The sequence below is a fragment of the Phascolarctos cinereus genome, unplaced genomic scaffold (genome assembly GCF_003287225.1).
Source record: "Phascolarctos cinereus isolate Bilbo 61053 unplaced genomic scaffold, phaCin_HiC Scaffold_1;HRSCAF=81, whole genome shotgun sequence".
Taxonomy (NCBI): domain Eukaryota; kingdom Metazoa; phylum Chordata; class Mammalia; order Diprotodontia; family Phascolarctidae; genus Phascolarctos; species Phascolarctos cinereus.
The window spans coordinates 143,490,777-143,509,339 of NW_027555514.1; the positions used below are offsets into that span (position 1 = coordinate 143,490,777).

At 34.9% G+C, this 18,563-nt stretch overlaps 1 protein-coding gene across 1 annotated transcript in view; it reads right to left on the minus strand.

Annotated features, from left to right (window-relative positions):
- KMT2E (lysine methyltransferase 2E (inactive)) overlaps positions 1 to 18,563 on the minus strand; it is an 89,350-nt gene that overhangs the window by 49,119 nt on the left and 21,668 nt on the right. Inside the window, 1 exon segment of the mRNA XM_078154480.1 lies at positions 16,104 to 16,288. Coding sequence (XP_078010606.1) covers positions 16,104 to 16,174 — 71 coding nt within the window. The 5' untranslated portion in view covers positions 16,175 to 16,288.

Below are 18,563 nucleotides of genomic sequence, written 5' to 3' on the forward strand. Positions count from 1 at the left end.
CACAAACATATAATTTAGACTTTTTCTTCGATAGGAAGTGTGTGGTTCAGTACATAATAGTCAGTTCTTAATCAGTTGTCTTTGAGAAGTTATTAGCTGTTTAATTAAAGCAAAAGTCAAAGTGTAAAAACACTTAGTATAAAAAATTGAAAGGACATTTAGATAGGATTATACGTATTCCAGCTTATGACTTGTTTGATTTTGAAACTGGGACATGGACAAGAAAAAGACACTGACTGTCAAATATAGGATACTGGACAAAACACTAGATTTGGAATCAGGGTACCTCAGTTCAACTCCCAGCTCTGACACTTTGTGTGACCTCTCCAACAAGCCACTTCACTTCTTAATATGCTTTCTTAACTGCAAAATCTAATGGCCTTTTTCTCAGTCCACATCTTTCTTGACTTCTTTGCAGCATCTGAAACTGCTGACTACCATTTTTCTCTTGCACTTTCCCCTTCTGCAAGATTTCGTGGTCATTGCTTTGTTGTTCAGCTCCTTAGTACTTTCTCTTTAACTAGGCAAGTATACCCCAATGTTCTGTCCCAAGTTCACTTCTCTCACACTCTCCCAATAACCTCATCAATTCCTATGACTTTATGATCTCTACACAGATCTCTACATCTAGTCCTACTCTTGTGGCTTCCAGGTCTTTAACACGGCCTGTTACAAACATCTCCACTTTAATCTATCCAAACCAATTCATAAGCCTACCAATCTTCCACACATTCCTATTTGTTGCAAGAACCATTGTCGTCCCAGAAGCTTATAATTTCAAATCATAAACAAATACCTATTTAAATTATAATTATAAAATATAAAATACAACTCCTCTGGCATTTAAAGCCGTTTACAAACTGGCCCCAACCTTCCCTTCCTGTACTCTACTGTCCAGACAAACTGGCCTTGCTGTTCCTCAAACTTAAAATTTAATTTGCAGTCTCTTTACCTTTACACTTTCCATAACCACTTCTTAAAATTCCTGATTTCCTACAAAAATCAGATCAAATACTATCTTCTACATGGGGCCTTTTCCTCATCTACTTGCCCCATCAGGCAATACCCGCTCCTGAAGTTAGCCTGTATTTATTTTGTATATATTCTGAAAGAGGAATGTTTCATTTCTGTCGGTGCATCCCCAGCATGTAGCCAGTGCCAGGCACACAGCAGGCATGTAATAAAAGCTTGGTGTGATTATCCTAATTAATCTTTACAACAACCCTGTGAGGTTAAGAACCATTACAAATATTATTGACATTTTACAGAATGGGAAAAGGACGTCTAGAATGATTAAATGATTTGCCTGTGGTCACATGACTAAGAAGTATAAGTGGAATTTCAACCCAGTTCTCCTTGGTTCAGCACTTTACACATTATACCATAATGATTCTCCACAACCTAAGTAATTATAAATCCATTATTTCTGGTTGTTTCTGTAAAATCTTTATGAGCATAGTCTATGCACATATATCACAGTAATCCATAATTAAAAATATAAAGGACAAGTTTTCAAAGAAGTTTTGCAGTAGACAAAAGTGATGTGTGGTCAAGAATATAAGATCTTACCAGTTATTCTTTATGGATTTTAAGACAGCATTTTGCCTGAAATAAGAATTTCTTTCTGGACAAGGTGTCTCCCACTTGTATTCCAAAATCATAAAATAACATGGCATTTGACTACACAGATAACTCTTTTTTTTCCCCTACCATCTGCCAATGATTAACTTCAAGCAAGGCACTAAACAGGACACTAAATAAATAGTTATGTACTAAACAGGACACTAAATAAATACAGTCTATATAGAAGGTAGCTATTATTATCACTATGCAGGACATATTCCACGTCTATGGCCAAGTCCAAAAGGATTCCTTATCGATAGTGAGACTCTTAAACGCTCCCATTTATAAATGACTTTGTACAGAGTACCAGAATACTGCAAAGCTATCTTAGTCAAGTTCACAGCAATGTGAAATAATAGTCTAATATTACAAATTTAGAGGATAAAAAAACTTCACCACGACAAAAACTGAGTACATCTATACACACACACACTCACACTCTCTCTCTCTTTTGACATGCATTGAAGATGGGGCAATAAATTAGGTCCAGAAATGGAAGGGGAAAAAAAAGGAAAAGTTCAGGTGGGATGGCATTTGGTAAATTATACCACGCTTTTTCAATGAGATCAAAATATCTGCTGACACATCAAATCATCTTTTTAACACACCAATATTTAATTCAACATACAAGTGCCCCAGCTTAGACTATCACATTCCAATATAAAGTGTGTTACAATCATATTTTACTCTTCACAAAAGGATAGATTTGAGTAAAAAAGAATTTCAAGTACAAAAAACTAATATTTTCCTATGAATAGTAATACTTTTTATGGCTGAGATATCCTCAATGTCTTTTTAGTATATTTTTGTGATTTTATTGGAATGTGGAAATTCTCTGTACCAACAGGGATTTACAACTCCCCTATAACAGTTTTAGTTATCTGAAGCATTAGTCTTGTGCCATGGTGACAGAGCACAGGATTTGGGTTTTGAGGCAAAATTTGAAACCATTTTTAATTCACATTAATTATAGATATTTAAAGAAGTTTTATTTCTTTTTTACTAAAACATAGCCATCAACAAATAAAACAACTGTAATGGTTATACTGCTTTACAACAATACTGTACTTATTCATAGTTATTTTCAAAATACAATCACAAGATTTAGAAGAAAAGATCTTAGCAGGTAAAACAGGTGCCACAAATAATATAAAGCCCACAAATCTTTATTGACAGAAGAGCCCATCTAATTCTCAATCACAGCCTAGTTCAGACACAAGTATGGTTGAAGTAGTAAATTAGGAAGGGGAATAGAAACACTACTAGAAAGACATCAAGTGACAACTTAAAAAAATAAAACAGAAAACAAATAAAAACTCCCCTACTCAAAACATGAATCCACCTCTCCTACAACTTCCCTGCTCATTCCTATCTACATCAAAAAGCATTTACAGTCTGAGATATTTCAATAACCTATGAGGGCAACACTCTTTACTATAAAACTCTAGGCCATTCCTTTAGTTTAGATAAATGTTAAGGTAAATGCATAGTGATACTAACCTGAAATCTACAAGCTGTAATATGTAACATTTGACCAAGTTCTCTAAAGGCACATTTTATATCTGTTAATTAAAACATACCTGCCAATACAAATTAACTGTGCCTAGAGACTGCTGAATTTTGCCCGGTACTACCATTCTTAACTTCTAGAGCAAGTATTCTTTACTTTTGTGTCATAAACCCACTATCAGAATCATAACTGAAGGAAAGGCTCAATTTGGATTAGGGAAAGAGAGATATAACTTTTTCCCTTCCAAGTTCTCAGACTCCCTGAAACCTATCCACGGATACCCTTTGGTAAGCTTAGCAATAGTTCTGTTGTCCAGGTAAAATTATGATTGCTTTCCCTGGCATTTAAGGTTCCTTAATAATCTCGTCCTGTCCTATCTTTCCAGTCCTATTTTATATTCTCTTTCATGTATTCCAGTCAAATTGGACTGCTCCCTCTGCCTTCCTTACCAACCTCCACAGATTGACTCATATTATTTCTGATACCTGAGACTCTCAGAAGAGCTTCATGACATCACATTGACTATGGACTTAGAGATGGAAGGGACCCTGAGATCATCTAGTCCAAGTCACTTGCCCAAGGTCACACAAGTAGTAAGGAAAGACTGGGATTCAAACCAAGGTCCTCTCTTTCTTCCATCACTGACTCTATTACTCATTTCATTCTTCTCATCTTTTTTGATGAAATTGAGACAGAAAAGGTTCTAGGAAATTCTAAAAATTATGTGGACTATTGCAAGGTAGACTTTGTGTAAATGAATAAAAATGCTGGGATAAGCTCAGTTTTTTAAAGCTCAATAAAAACATCCTTTGCACAACTCCAACAGCAGAAAGGACGTCATAAACCTCATCCTGTTTCCACAGGGTTTTGAATTCTCTGGCTAAGTATTTTTTGAAAGCTTTTCATTCTACCTTGTTTGGAGATTGAGTATTCAGCATGATAACATTAAATATATTGCTATTAAATTTTTGTGGATCAATATTATGTCTGAGCAATTATGGGCAATATTCTATCATGGTGATGCTCCAGTTCAGGTTTATTTGTTGAATTCTCAAGGCTATTTTTAAGACTGCATTTAAAATACAGGGATCTATCATCTGCAGATTTATGAAAAATAAGCTTCATATATATATATATATACATATATATATTATATATATATGTATGTATGTGTATATATATATGTATATATATGTGTGTATGTATATATATATATATATATATATATAAATGTATGTATGTATGTATGTGTATATATATAACAAACTCACCACCAGGTTGTCTCTGATTATTTGGTAGGTGCTAAATTTTTGAAAACCAAAGTGAATTGTTGCAGTTTTCTAACAATCTTCAGTGGTCAATAAGTCTAAGCTCTTTAGGAGTAAGCTTTAGGCAATTTCTGGGGTGTTGTGATCATTAATTGTCTCATAAGTACCTCCATGTCTAGAAACTAATCTGCATGGTTCAGCCATTTTGTTGATGTTTCTTTTAGTTGATGCTCAATCCAGGTATTATATTCAGTTCATGTGGATCTTTAAATTATACTCTTGGATACTAGCTGTTTCAGAGCTTCAAGATAAAGGTTAACAACTTTCAGTTGCATTCGACAAAGAGAGTGGCATTGTACCTGAGGTTAACCATTATTAATAATTGATGAAGTCTGTTCTAGAAGTAATTCTGTCAGTTTACAACCTGTTTATCATATGTTCTGACAACTGCAATCAACTCTCTCCTTTTCTGACAAAGATATACTCTCTTTTTATAACTGTAGCAGGATTGATTCTTTATTATAGAATAGGTTTTTGTTAAGATGTTTTCCAAATCTATTTTTGTTCATTTTATAATTCCAAAAGTGTTGTTGAGATCATTTGGGATTTATAGAGTGTTTTAGTTTCCTGACTGCTACGAACTTGATCCTCACAACAACCCTGTGAGGTAGGTAAATACAGGTATTATCTTTATTTTACATAGATGTTAAGTAACTTGCCCATCATGATACAGGTAGTACTGGAGGCATGATTCAAATTCATCTCTCTTGGTTCCAAGTCCAGTGCTCTTTCCATTATTCCATGTTGCCTCTCAAATTTTAACCTATATTTAAGTTAAAAAACATAACTACACAAGTTTAGGATGAGGGGAAACCAGGGAGCAACAGTTCACTGGAAAACGATCTGGAGATTTTAGTAACCTCGATGAGTCAACAATGTGACATGGCAGCCAAAAAAAGCTAATGTGATCTTAGCCTAAAAAAGACCATCGGTCCTGGTCAAGACCACATTCAATTCTGGACTCCATGTTTTAAGAAGGGGATTGACAACAGTATAAGCTTAGGAGAAAAATTCCAGGATGATGAGGGTACCAGAAACCAAGCCACACAAGTTACTGGTTGAAAAGCTTGGGATGTTCAGGCTAAAGACTTATGGGGACTGAATAGTTGTCTTCAAGAATTTAAAGGGACACCACGTAGAAGGATTAAATTGTTCTGCTCGCTCCCCGAGGGAAGAAGAAACAACAGGTACAAGCTGCAAAATGGCAGATCTCAGCTCAATTCAAGGAAAAACTTCCTAATAATTAGAGCTGTCCAAAAGCATAATAGGCAGCTTTAGAAAGGTAGTGAATTCCCTATCACAGGAGATCTTCAAGAAACTAGATGACCACATGTTGAGCATATTGTGGAGGGACCTCTGTTTGGACTAGATGTAGAGCTGGAAGAAATTTGTGAGATCATCTGGTCCAAGTGATTTTCACAGAAAGTAAGTACTAGTCCCTTTCCAAATCTGGAATTCTGTGAAACTCATAAATGAAATACATTCTTATCCTTTTCTGCCCTTGCTTACAATGCCTAGAATGTTCTCCTAACCCCACCTTTCAGTTTAGTTTTATCCTCAATCTTACCTCATCTGTTATCTTCCCTGACTATCCCAAATACAAGTTATAACTCCCTTCTTCCTTTAAACTACTCTTATTTTCTATACTACATGTCATATTTACTCATTATTGCATTCTGTCATGTCTATCTCTCCCCATCTCTAGAGTCATTAAAAGCTCTTTAAGCACAGAATTCTTTGTATGACCCAAAGCACTAGCACAATGACCTACATGTATATTCGTAGACATTCAAATATCAAGAATTTTCACATTCCCAAACAATATCAATTATTACAAGTGAATAATTCTGGGTCATTCTTAACACAGCAAAAGCTATGAAAGCTAGGTCAATCATCTAATTTTATCTAAGTTTATGTAATTTAACAAGGTCTTAAGCAAACTTCACAAAAGGTGTTACTTAGGGTTCTTGTTGCCCACCTCTGGGAATTCCTTGTTGGGAGTCATTGTTGATAAGTTCGGATGGCAGACTGGTGTTGCTTCTTACTTCCTTCTCTAAGGGAAAAATTATGCAAGGAGATGCCAGGGGAACCTTGAGATCTTTGTAAATATAGCAATAAAATTATTGTAATTAACAACAATAACAATTATCAAATAATACCATATGACATTTGTAGAATACAGTATGTTTTGCAAAGTTTTTTATTTCTTTACACAAATCCTGAATATATCTGCTTTTACAACTGAGTAAATTGAGGCTTAGAGAGGTCAAGTGACTTGCCCAGGGTCACACAGCTAGCAAGTGTCTGAGGTAAAATTTTAATCCAGGTCTCTCTTTACTCCCAGTATACTGACCTTTCCATTATACTACTCCACCTACCTGGATAGTTACATACCACATTATAACCTTGCCATGAAGGAGAAGGGGAAATGGTTAGTAATTGAGGACCAACTTTAAAAGGATGGTTATAACCTTTAACCTCAGTACCTCAAGAATCAACATCTGAATCAGGCAGGAATTAAGTGACCAATTGTACAAGCAAGGTTATAACCTTTAACCTTATTATCCCAAGAATCAGTGTTTGAATGAGAAGTCTTATTCTGATTGTGGGATTTATACCCTGTCCTTTATAAATTCTATAATTTAGTTTAATACCCATCCCCACTCCATTTTGGAACCAAGGGGCTAAATTTATAGTTGTGTATTTCCACAGGAAAGAAGCTAGTGAGGTCAGGGAACTGACTCCAAGGGCCTAGAATCTGTACTGAGAGCTTATTCCATACACGCCACAAACTATCTTGGAGCATAGCTACTCTGCAGAGCTAACAGTACAAAAAAAACCTCAGCCTTGCCTGACACCTGTAAAAGCACTTGGAACAGACTGACTCTACTCTGGCTGTATCTCTTCTTCCTGCCTGTTTTATGGGGACTGAAAAACTCTATACCTATATGTTCACTGACCATTTGCTTTCCCTGCCAATGTCATTAGTAATGGGAAACCAGTCAGAGAAAAACTGCCGACTAGAAAACGTTTTAACTTTTGGTGGTCTTAGGGAGCTGTCAGTACAAACATGGATTAAGGGGTGTCACACAGAGTTTAGCAAAGCTGTGTGTGTGCCAAGTCTGAGAGAAGTTTCTTTCTGAAGGATAATTACTCCGCTCCCAACACCAAACTCCCACTGCTACTTCTCTTCCTTCCATGTTCTACAGACCATAATACCCAAGGTTATGATTACATGTCAACTCCCTCCTTTCCTTATAGCCAATGTCTTGCTACGCTGCTATCTTCAGGTGTGTTTATATTTTTTAAGGCCCCATATCATCTCAATCTTAGCTAAAATATACTATAATTAAAAAAACCCAAAACAAACAAAAAACTATTACTTTAGATATTCTCTAATTCTTTTTAACACTTTCCCTCTCCCCACCCCAGTCATATATGCATAACTGCAACTAAAGAATAGGAATGATCAAAACTAGTTTTTGTTATTTCTTTATGGATAGAATATAACTTCTTTTTAAAATCTATTACAGCCAAATTGTAATCAGTAATTTAAAGGTAATATAACTAATTTAGGCACTGTTACTTAGCTCTTTTACTAACACTTCTGAACCAAGATTCAAATTTCCTTTGGATTTAGGAGCCAAATGTATTTTAGCCTTCAGGAAAAGTTTAAAAAAAAAAAGGTAGAAGGAAGAGGCAAGAGAATACTCTCTCCTAGAGTATGAACTCCTGACTTTAGGTGACTTAAGTTCAAAAGAAGGTTCTCAAATCATTTCCTAGAAAAGCTCAGAGTTGTCCAGAAACCCCCTTTAGCTATATACAGGACAGGAAGAAGCAGAAGTAATCAAAGCCTAAGGGGCACAAGTACAGCAGCATCCATATAGTGCCCAAGTCGACTTCTTTTTAAACTACTTTGATAAGGAAACATAAAATGTATATGATGAGGCAGAACCAAGGACTACTTATGTAGTTTTTGGCCACAGGACTGAAAATACTAAACATAACAGGGAACTAGAACCCAAGATTTTTCAAATCTTCTCTTTAAATAGTTTTCACTTCATTCTTACCCCAGAAACAAGACTCCCCCTGCCTACAAGGCAATTTTAAGAAGTAAGCTTCATAAAGCAGGAATTTCAAGTGCTTTCATCCAGAAATGGTGAGTGATTGAAAAGAAAGGGCTAGAAACAAGAAATCAAAGATATAAGAAATTTCCTTCAGGAATTAAGAACAGTATCATTCCTCCCTCCTAACATTCAGAAAAGAAGACTGGCATAAACAAAAAGGGATGAAAAAAGAAAGCAAAAAATCAGAATCACTAGAGGAAATTTATTTCATATACCCAGACTCCTAGAGCTTATCATTTAAATCTCTACAGTGTAACCCACCCATATCTTCTTATCTAGTTAAGCTGCAGTATAAATATCACACTAATGATGTAAGTCAAAAATTACATTTTCTTGTACAATGTACCCTGCATAAGAACGGTGAGTCCTTCTCTAGAATCCTGTATTTTGTCTGGCTTTTTCTAAACTGACAAAAGGATAAAATAACCCCCAAAATTCTCAATACTGTTTAAGATGTCTTCAACTTATTGAACTCTCTTTGAAATAAACCTGTTAGTACCACTAAAAATAAAAGACTAACCATTAAAATGTTGTACATGTTATATTGGAGGGGAGGCCGGGGCAGGTGAACTCATGCCATGCCTCAGGTGTTGAGCTTGTCCTAGTTAAATTACACAGGACTGGTTTTTACAAACAGTGGCCTACAACTGGCTAAATGAATTATATTTAACTAATCAAACTAGAATTTAAGCGGTCTTATATGTCAGTTAACATTAGTGCTTAAAACATGGCCATGGGAACATCTTTTATATGTGACTGCCTGGTGGGGCTGGAGGGACACAGTTCTAAGTCTGCTGCCATATCATCTGGACAAGTAAGAATTGAACGACAAGTTATTTACCTGTCTGTGCATTGGGCAGGGGGGAACTGAAGAAAAATAAAATTCTTAGCACATTACAAATAGAGAACTTGATTAACTGGAGTTCAACAATTAAAGGCTCCTTGAAAAAAAAGTGTTTAAAAAACAAAATAATTTGACTGTCATAGAATAACAAGCTAACAGCTAGAAAGGGTCATATAGTCCAAGTTTCTTACTTTACAGATTTAAAAAACACAAGCATCTGATTGAGGTTAAATAACTTGACCACAACCACAAAGGTAATAAGTGGCAGGACCAGGACTACATCTTAATGAGAACTTTGACAATCTAAAGCACATAGGATATACCTCAATTTAAGAAAAACTAAACTAGAATCAAAACAGATAAAACAAAGTATCATTTCACATTAAGAAATGAGTATTCTAAAAGGTGGCATCTTAGATTATTTAAGTAGTTTATTAACTACTAAAGTTAAGTTTAGGGGCAAAGATTTGATAAAGCTAAGATATGAGGTTCCACTTGACAAATGAATATCAATTAGGTTTGAAAATAAAGTACTTCTCAAAGTGAATGGAAAATATTCCTAAAATTTACACAAAGCTTTTCAGTATTCTATGACATAAATCAGTCATTTTTAAATTTACTTCACAATCCTCCAGCAGCTCTACCAAGTTCTATCAGTAGATGGCCCTAGTGAATCTAACAAAGCTAAACACCAATAATGAAGAAAATAAATTGTAAAAATCTATCACAGAATCATAAAATTTTAGAATGATAAAGGGATCTTAAACTTAGTACCACCCTTTAGTATTACAGATAAAGAAATCCAGGTTCATAAAGGTTAAGTGACTTGCCCAAGGTCACACTGAGTTCGTTTGTAGTAATAGTAATGGTTATGATAATAATAACAGTAGTAGTAGTGGTAGTGGTAGTGGTAGTAGTAGTAGTAGTAATAGTAATAGTACCACAGCTGTAACTCAGGTTTCTAAATCTAATTCCAGTATTCTTTGTATCACACCACACATTAAGTCTGAAAAAACATACAGATTTTAAAGCAAATAAAGGTAAATTTCCAATTTATTTTTTCTGACTGGACCTGTGATTTCATGTGTAGGACACTTGATGAGGAACTTCATCTACCAATTCAAATCAGCACCTTCTCTGCAACTTACAGTCTTAGAGAGTTGCCTGGGGCACTGAGAGGTTAAGTGACTTGCCACACAGCCAGTATGTGTCAGAGGCGGGACTTGAACCCAGGTCTTCCTGACTCGGAGGCCAGCTCTCTATCCACTATGCCACGCTGCCTCTCACTTCCAATCTTAGAATTTAAAATTACAGCCTAAAATTAGAGGGAAAGGGACATAGGGAAAATATAATTTAGGCTCAATTCAAAATATGAACTATTTCAAAGGCGTTACTAAATAGATATTTCAGGTGAGAAAAACTACAAAAAACTCTCTATTTCATTATTAAAATGTATAAATATAATGAAAACATTATCATATTTCTAGTTTATTAGGCTTTTGTAAAAGTAAGCATTTACATATCACCAACTACATTTGTTTAGTGCTTTAGAATTTATAGAACACGTTCCAATAAACTGTCTTACTTTAGCCTTATAATAAATCCCATGAGGCAGACAGGACATATATCAGTATTTCTCATTTTCAAGATGAGGAAGCAAGCCCAGAGGCTATAAAAGTAGCAACGTCACATAGCTAGGAAGTTGTCTGATTCCTAGTCTAGTGCCCTTACCACACCATATTGCTTCTCTTTTGAGAATGCCTTATGCACCCTCCTGTCTAAATTTATGTATCTGTCCAACTTATTAGGCAAAACAATTTCTAGAATACAGGTATATTTCTTTAAAGCTAATAATAACAATAATAATAATAACATTTACTTAACACTTATAAGATTTACAAAGCACTTTTACATTATCTCATTTGATCCTCACAACAACCCTGAGGTGTTATCATTCTCATTTTACAAATGAGGAAACTAAGGCTGATCAAAATTAAGTGACTTGCTCAGTATCATATAATTGTGTTTGAGGTAGGATTTGATTCCAAGGTTAGCATTCTATCCCACTACATCCTCTTGCTGCTTTTACAATGAAGAGCAAAAGATATACTACTAGCAATATTTCAAGTCTACAGGATATGATCATCTATTTTTCTCATTATAAATCAGTAAATGAAAAGTGCTTTGAATTTAGCAGAAAGGCATGTTATATACATTCTACTGATATCTCATTTCCTTCTTTATTTTTTAGTTTGGCTAGATTATTTGGCATTTTTACCTGTTTTATATGTAAGTGGTTAGGTTATCTGAAGTAGGCAGGGGATCAGAGAAGAAGAGCAATTACCACCCAATGCTAAACAAAAATCAGCAAAAACAACTCTATCTGTGCTTACAATACAGAGTTTAGGACTGTTCATTATATAGGGTGACCCAAAAGTCTTCGTGCAATTTTAAATTTAAATTTAATTTATTTAAATTTAAAACTATGGTACAGGGACATTCCGTACTTTATGGAAATGATTTATAGCTAAATAAACTGTAAAAGCAAGCACCATAGAGTAGAAAAAGAATTATAATAAGGAGCAGGGCAGTCAGCTGAGGATACATTATCTTTCTGGGCTATTATCAATTAATAATTCCAGCCCTGCCTCTATTCAGATGCAGGACTGTCAATACCATTAAAAAAGCATGTCACTAAATCATAATATCCGAGGAAAAAGACTTTCACTGGAATCTGAATTACAGACCATGTGGTGGCCTAGCAGAAATCTGTATAGTTGCTTAATAATTTAGCCTACCTGTTAGAACAGATTTTTTAAAAGTAACAGTTTATCTCCTTAAATAACATTCTGTGTGACCATATGATCAATAAATATTTACTGACCACCAGGGATACAAAGAAGTCATCAGCAGACTCAGGACTTTTCAATTTTAGTTGGGGAAACAGAACAGATAAATGTGTGGGTTAGATTAGAGCTGGCCCTGGAATCAGGAAGACCTGGATTTAAGTTCTGCTACTGACATGTACTAGCTGTGTGACCCTGGACAAATCACTTAATATCTGAGAGCCTGCAGGTACTCTCTAAAAGTATAAATTGCAGAGCAGGTACCAATCTGGTTAGAAAGAGTTTCTTCATCAGGAGTTTCTTATATCAACTAAATCAAAGATCTGGTCCATAAGAAAACAATGTCAAAGACCAAATATTATAGTCGAGAAAAAGATCACTCATAGAAGGTATGCCTTGAGGGAGTCAAAAAAGCATAGCAAAAGAGGCAAAGGAATTCAGAGTCTTGGGAATGATGCAGGTAGTAGACAACAAAAAAGTACATATTCTAGGGCCAGGGTTATAATTAGTCAGTCAACTGGTGTACAGAAGTGTTGGATAATTAGGATGGAACTAGATTGGGTCAAGTCTTAATTATCAGGTTAAGAATTTATATTTGATTCTCTATGCCCATATGGAAAGTCTTTAAAGGTTTTGGGCCAGGGAATGTTATGGTGAATGGTATTTTAGGAATATTAATCGGACAGCAAAGTGCAGAGACTATTAAGACAGACCAGAAATAGAAAGGCCTTGTTGGAGGTCATGATGATCCAGGTCCAGGCACGATGTAATAAAAATCTAGACAAGAATGGTAGCTATCAAAGTAAGAAAGACTAGAAAGAGGAAAAAAATTCAAGAGAACTTTGGTGACTGGCTCTGAGAGACATGCAGGGAATGACAAATGCGGAGTCTAGCTGACTAAGAAAACAATAGTACCAAAGAAAGAAAGACTAAATCCAAAAGGGGGTGAGGAGAAAGTTTAAGCACTCTTGGTTTGAGATTATGACTGAGTGTCAAAGTGGCTAAGTTCAGAAGGCCACTGGAGCTGAGAAACGAGTTTAGTAAACCATTTTTCTTCAAAATCAACAAGTATCAGAAATGTAACATTTCAAAATTAAATAATCTCTAATGATGGCTTTAGGATCAGTCATGTTATCCTGACAGATTTGCACCAGTACAGTACATTTAAATTCTATACTTGAAAGTAGGTATATTGATTCTGAAAATACTTTTATTTTGCTTGTGAAAACTCAATGTGCCTGTTGAATGTGAAAGCACTTTAGATAGGTTTCTGCTTCTGCATTTTTTGAGAAATTATATAATTATAAAGTTTCAAAACTTTTACTGTAAGAACAGTTTGAAAGATTTTTAGGTTGAACAAAAAGGCATAAAAATTTACTGATGGCCCTTATCTAGCAATTCTATGATTCTAGATCATAACAACTATTTTGGGGGTCAAGTCTAGAGAAATAAGTGCTTGAGTACCAGAGGTATCTATGGGGGGGGGGGAGAAATCTACTTTGCTTTCTAGATAGTTTCTAAAAAAGGCAAACCATACTGTTAATCTTCATAAACTGAACCATTTCTCCATTGACTGCCATCATAAAAATTCCATATATTAAAATTTGCTTACAACAGTAAGCAAATAATTATATTCCCTTTCATATGTTAGAGATTCCCTTTTAAAAAGTACAGTTAATAATCTTAGATTTGCATGGCTGTCTCTAAAGTATTTTCACATACATTATCTTAACTGATCTTATCAACCTTGTGAAAGTGGTAGAAACTGCAAATATTTCCTTCACTGTACAGCTGAGGAAACCAAGGACTAAAGAGGCTAAGTGACTTGTCCACATTCACATACATACATTAAAAAAAAAGGAAAAAAAGAAAAAGAACCAATTCAGGGATTCTGAGTCCAAGTACAGTGTTCTTTTCATTACGGTTTACAGACCTTATCGTATAGTTATGTATGGTACCTACATAAATAATTTTGTGCAAAACCTGTAGTCCTTAAGATATATACAAAAAAAACTCAAGTTTTAGGGGAGATTAACTTCAAATAGAACCCATGCTAATTATTTTATTAAGGGAAGAATGTTTTAGTAATATAAATAATTTTATTCCCTGATTTATCTATATAATGAAGTTGGATTGTCATCTGTAAGACAGTCTTCAAAGAAGGGAATACCCACACTATACACAGATCGCTGGGGCGTTCCAAAGGTTGTTTCCAGGTTACCTTTCATAAGCTTTACAAATGCCTTAAATGCAATGCTAAGAATCTGCCCTCTTAACACAGAAGTAGTATATGTACTTGTACAGGTTGCTATGCTGAAGGCTGCATTAACAGCCATCTTTGGATCTTTTCTGAAGGCTGCATTAACAGCCATCTTTGGATCTTTTCTAACTGAAAAAAGCAGGAGGTAAAATCACCTCCACATCACTCAGTATTGCTTACGGGATCAGCAACAACTACCTAATGCCTTCTTTAAGGCAAAGGCTCTGGTACCATAAAATGAATTCTCTGTTCATAATTTTTAAAGTCCAGTCACTATCTGTGTAACCTTGGGCAATTAACCTTTCTGGGCCTCAGTTTCATCATCTATATAATAAAGTGTTTGGACTCAGTGATCCTTGAATTCAACCCCAAAATTCTATGAAGATAAGTTTATTTCTGGAAAAAGTGTTTCAATTTAAGCAAAATAGATGCCTACTGAGGAAGAAGAACATATGTACTCTTCTCTCACATCCCTCAGCTTTTGATAATACTTTTCTGTCCCTTAAAATGTTCAGTCTTACTTTCAGGGCACTAGTATTACAAAAGGCAGACATTTATTTTGTCTTTTTCATGGCCTATCATTTCAAAACCTTGAGAGGTGGGTGGTTCCTTAGTAATATAATGCTATATCTATCTATCCATCCATCATCAATGGATTTATATAAAAATATTTTTCAATCAATAGTAGAAAAGCAATGTCTCTCATTCTTTTTAATGATGAAGTATTTAATGTTTATAGAATAGGTATCAAGATAGCTAAAACAGCCAAGTATGAAATTTTAAAGTATATTACTTTTACAATCTGAATGTAATTGGCTCCTCCCCCCATTTCAGACCTGTGACTTTATTTGGATATGGACACTCCCTTTACCAGTGAAGATTCTTGACACTAATAATCTTATCTTAGGGATTCTTAACTTAGGGTCCATGAATTTTTTAAAAAAATATTTTGATAACTACCAAACGGATCCATGACATAAGAAAGAATAACAATTCCTTTCTTAGAGAGTTAGCTGGGATACTAAAAAGTTAAAAGGTCACACAATTGGTATGTGTCAAGAAACAGGACTCGAACCCAGGTCTTCTTAGCTCCAAGGCTGCTAAACTAACCATTACTGTATTGCCTCTCAGGACTGGCTTAAAAACATTTTCAAATGCCAGCAATATAGCTTAGGAAAATAAAATATTTCAGCTCAAGTTAGTAACTAATATTAATTATATAGTTAACAAAAAATAGTTTACAAAAATATGTACTTCTGCAGTGAATGTCTGCAGGAAAAGTGTGAGAAAAAATATTTCACTTAAACATAGGCTTTTAAACTAAAATTAAGTAGTCCCAATGCTTCCTGCCCTTTAGCCCCTAAAGATCACAGAATACCAGAGTTGGAAGGGACCTCAGAGGTAATCTAGTTCAAACTGTACCTGACCAAGAATGTCCTCTACAACATCCAACAAATGGTCACCCTACCTTTACTTGAAAACCTCTAGCACGGGAAAACCTCTACCCCCCAGGGCAACCCATTCCACTTTTGGATAGCTCTAAATTTGGTTACAGTAATACTTACTCTGAGCCTGCAGCCATTTCCAAATATGAAGTTTCTGCTGTATCAACCCCCAATGGGATCACTATGCTCATGACGTTCGTTTCTGATAAATTCGATTACTACGGAGTCCTATGCATTGGTATCCAAAACACTGGGGCATGCCAGCCACAGTGCTCATTGCAAACATCTAAGTGCATCCACAAACCCTGTTTAAAAGAAAAAGGAACAAAAAAAGCTTCAGAAATACTTTCATACATTTTAAGTAACAGGTATGGTATATAACTTATAACAGGTAATAGCTGATGCTTCAAGGTTTACAGAACGTGCACATTAAAGCATTGCAAAACACTTTAAGGTAAACAGAATCCTTTACATTCTTCATCGCAGTTGAAATAAGAAAATTTTATGCAATACTCAGCATCAATTGTTACTTGCCACAAACAGTTATTTCTGCAGAGATAAACTGTTTCTTACTTCAGCTTATCTGCATCTTTTTCAACAACTGAGCATTCAATCCAGGGGACTATCAAACAGGAGAGAAATATATTTCTAGGCCATTTTCTTCTTTAAAGAAATGGAGCATACAGTACAACACAAAAGGTAAAATAATCATGTGATTAAATGGCGCTTTAAAGTATTTAAGATTTCATTTTTGAGAGCCATAGTATAATCCTTCTATAACACTGTTTAGATGTAACACTATCACCTGTGCTCTAACGTTTTCCTCTTTAGAATTAGAATACATAACATCAAATACTCCAGAGGGCAGCTAGGTGGCGCAGTGGATAGAGTGCCAAGCCTAGAGTCAGGTCTACTCATCTTCCTGAATTTAAATCTGGCCTCAGACACTTACTAGCTGTGTGACCCTGGGCAAGTCACTTAGCCATGTTTTTCTCAATTTCCACATTTGTAAAATTAGCTGGAGAAGGAAATGGTAAACCATTCTACTATCTTTGCTAAGAAAACCCCAAATGGGGTCACAAAGAGTTGGAAACAACTGAATAACAACAAAATATACAAGAGATGTGATGTGACCTGCACCTAATCCATAGTGCAATTAAATGTTTTATATATTTTTTCCTAACATGTTGACCAAGCAACACTAATAAAACATTCAAATCTCTGTGGTACAACTGAAAAAGCATGGACTCTGTAGTCCAGAGACCAGGATTAAATCTTGCTCTATGCTAACGACTCATGACTTACACGATCCTGGACAAGTCATTTAATCACTCTGGAAAATGAAAGGGCAGAAGGACCCTTCTAGATCCATTATTATCTTATGATCCTACCATTCATGTATGGAAGAAACTAATAAAGCAGTGTTTAAAATCCACAGGAAGTAAACATCTTCTTAACAACACAGATGAGCATGTATTCTCCAAGTTATAGCTTTAAAGAGCTGCCTGGGGGCACTGAAAGGTAAAAATGACTAGTCCAAAGTCACAACCCAGTTCTTTCTGACTCTGAGGCCAACCCTCTATCCTCTATACTAAGTGGTCTCTCCACATGGTTTACTTTCCATTAAAACACCTGTACATAATTCTTGGTACATGAATTGATTACCAAAGGTCTATTCAACAATTTCTTCAGCCACAATCAAGAATTGGATGGGTACTGTCTTAGAGTACCATTTTAGATAAACCTACAGGTTGACATGAAACAACAGTTTAAGTACCTATAGTTTATAGTATTAGTTTGTCTCTTTGCTATGTTATTCCCAAAATGTATGAAGACCTATGCTCCAGTTAATAGACTTTATATCTGTCCAGAAACTTAAAACAAAATTGAGAATGATGCTGTGTGGAAAGATAAGCATGAAAAATGTAGTAATTAGGTATCAATATAGGTCTGAATTCACCAGGGAAAAAAAGCTCTTGATTATTTTCAAACTTGATAGTCCTAGGGTTTCTATACTAAAACCCATTTCAAGTATAGCCATGGATATGGTACCAAAATTCTTCTAATATAAAAAGCAATGTCCCATGTTTCCAGATTATGTTATGACAGGTTACATGTAATTAAATTAAAAAACATCCCTTCAAGTTGGCAAGTACAAGAGTAGACTTAAAAATAGTAAAAATTATCCTATGTTCTTCATTAAGCATTTACATTGCTAAGACATGGGGATAAAATTAAAAATTTCTATAAGTAAAACAAAGATCATGCAAAATAAATTACAAATATATACCATTCATTTTTTCCTTCATTCACTTACAGCACTCAGTTTGGGGTCTAGTAGGTAAAGTCTAACAAAACAAACCTCCCTCTGTTGGAAGTTGTTGAAGTAGTTTTTTTTTTAAGGTTAATAAATCATCTAAAAGATAGAGACAAAGGTCATTTTACACATTTATCAAGCTTATAAATGTTTATCAGAAGCAGAAACTAGAAATTTAATAATTTATTGCTTGAAGAATATACATAAGTTTAAATAGCTGCGTATTTCCTATGTCATACTGGTGTCTATATACAATTAGGATG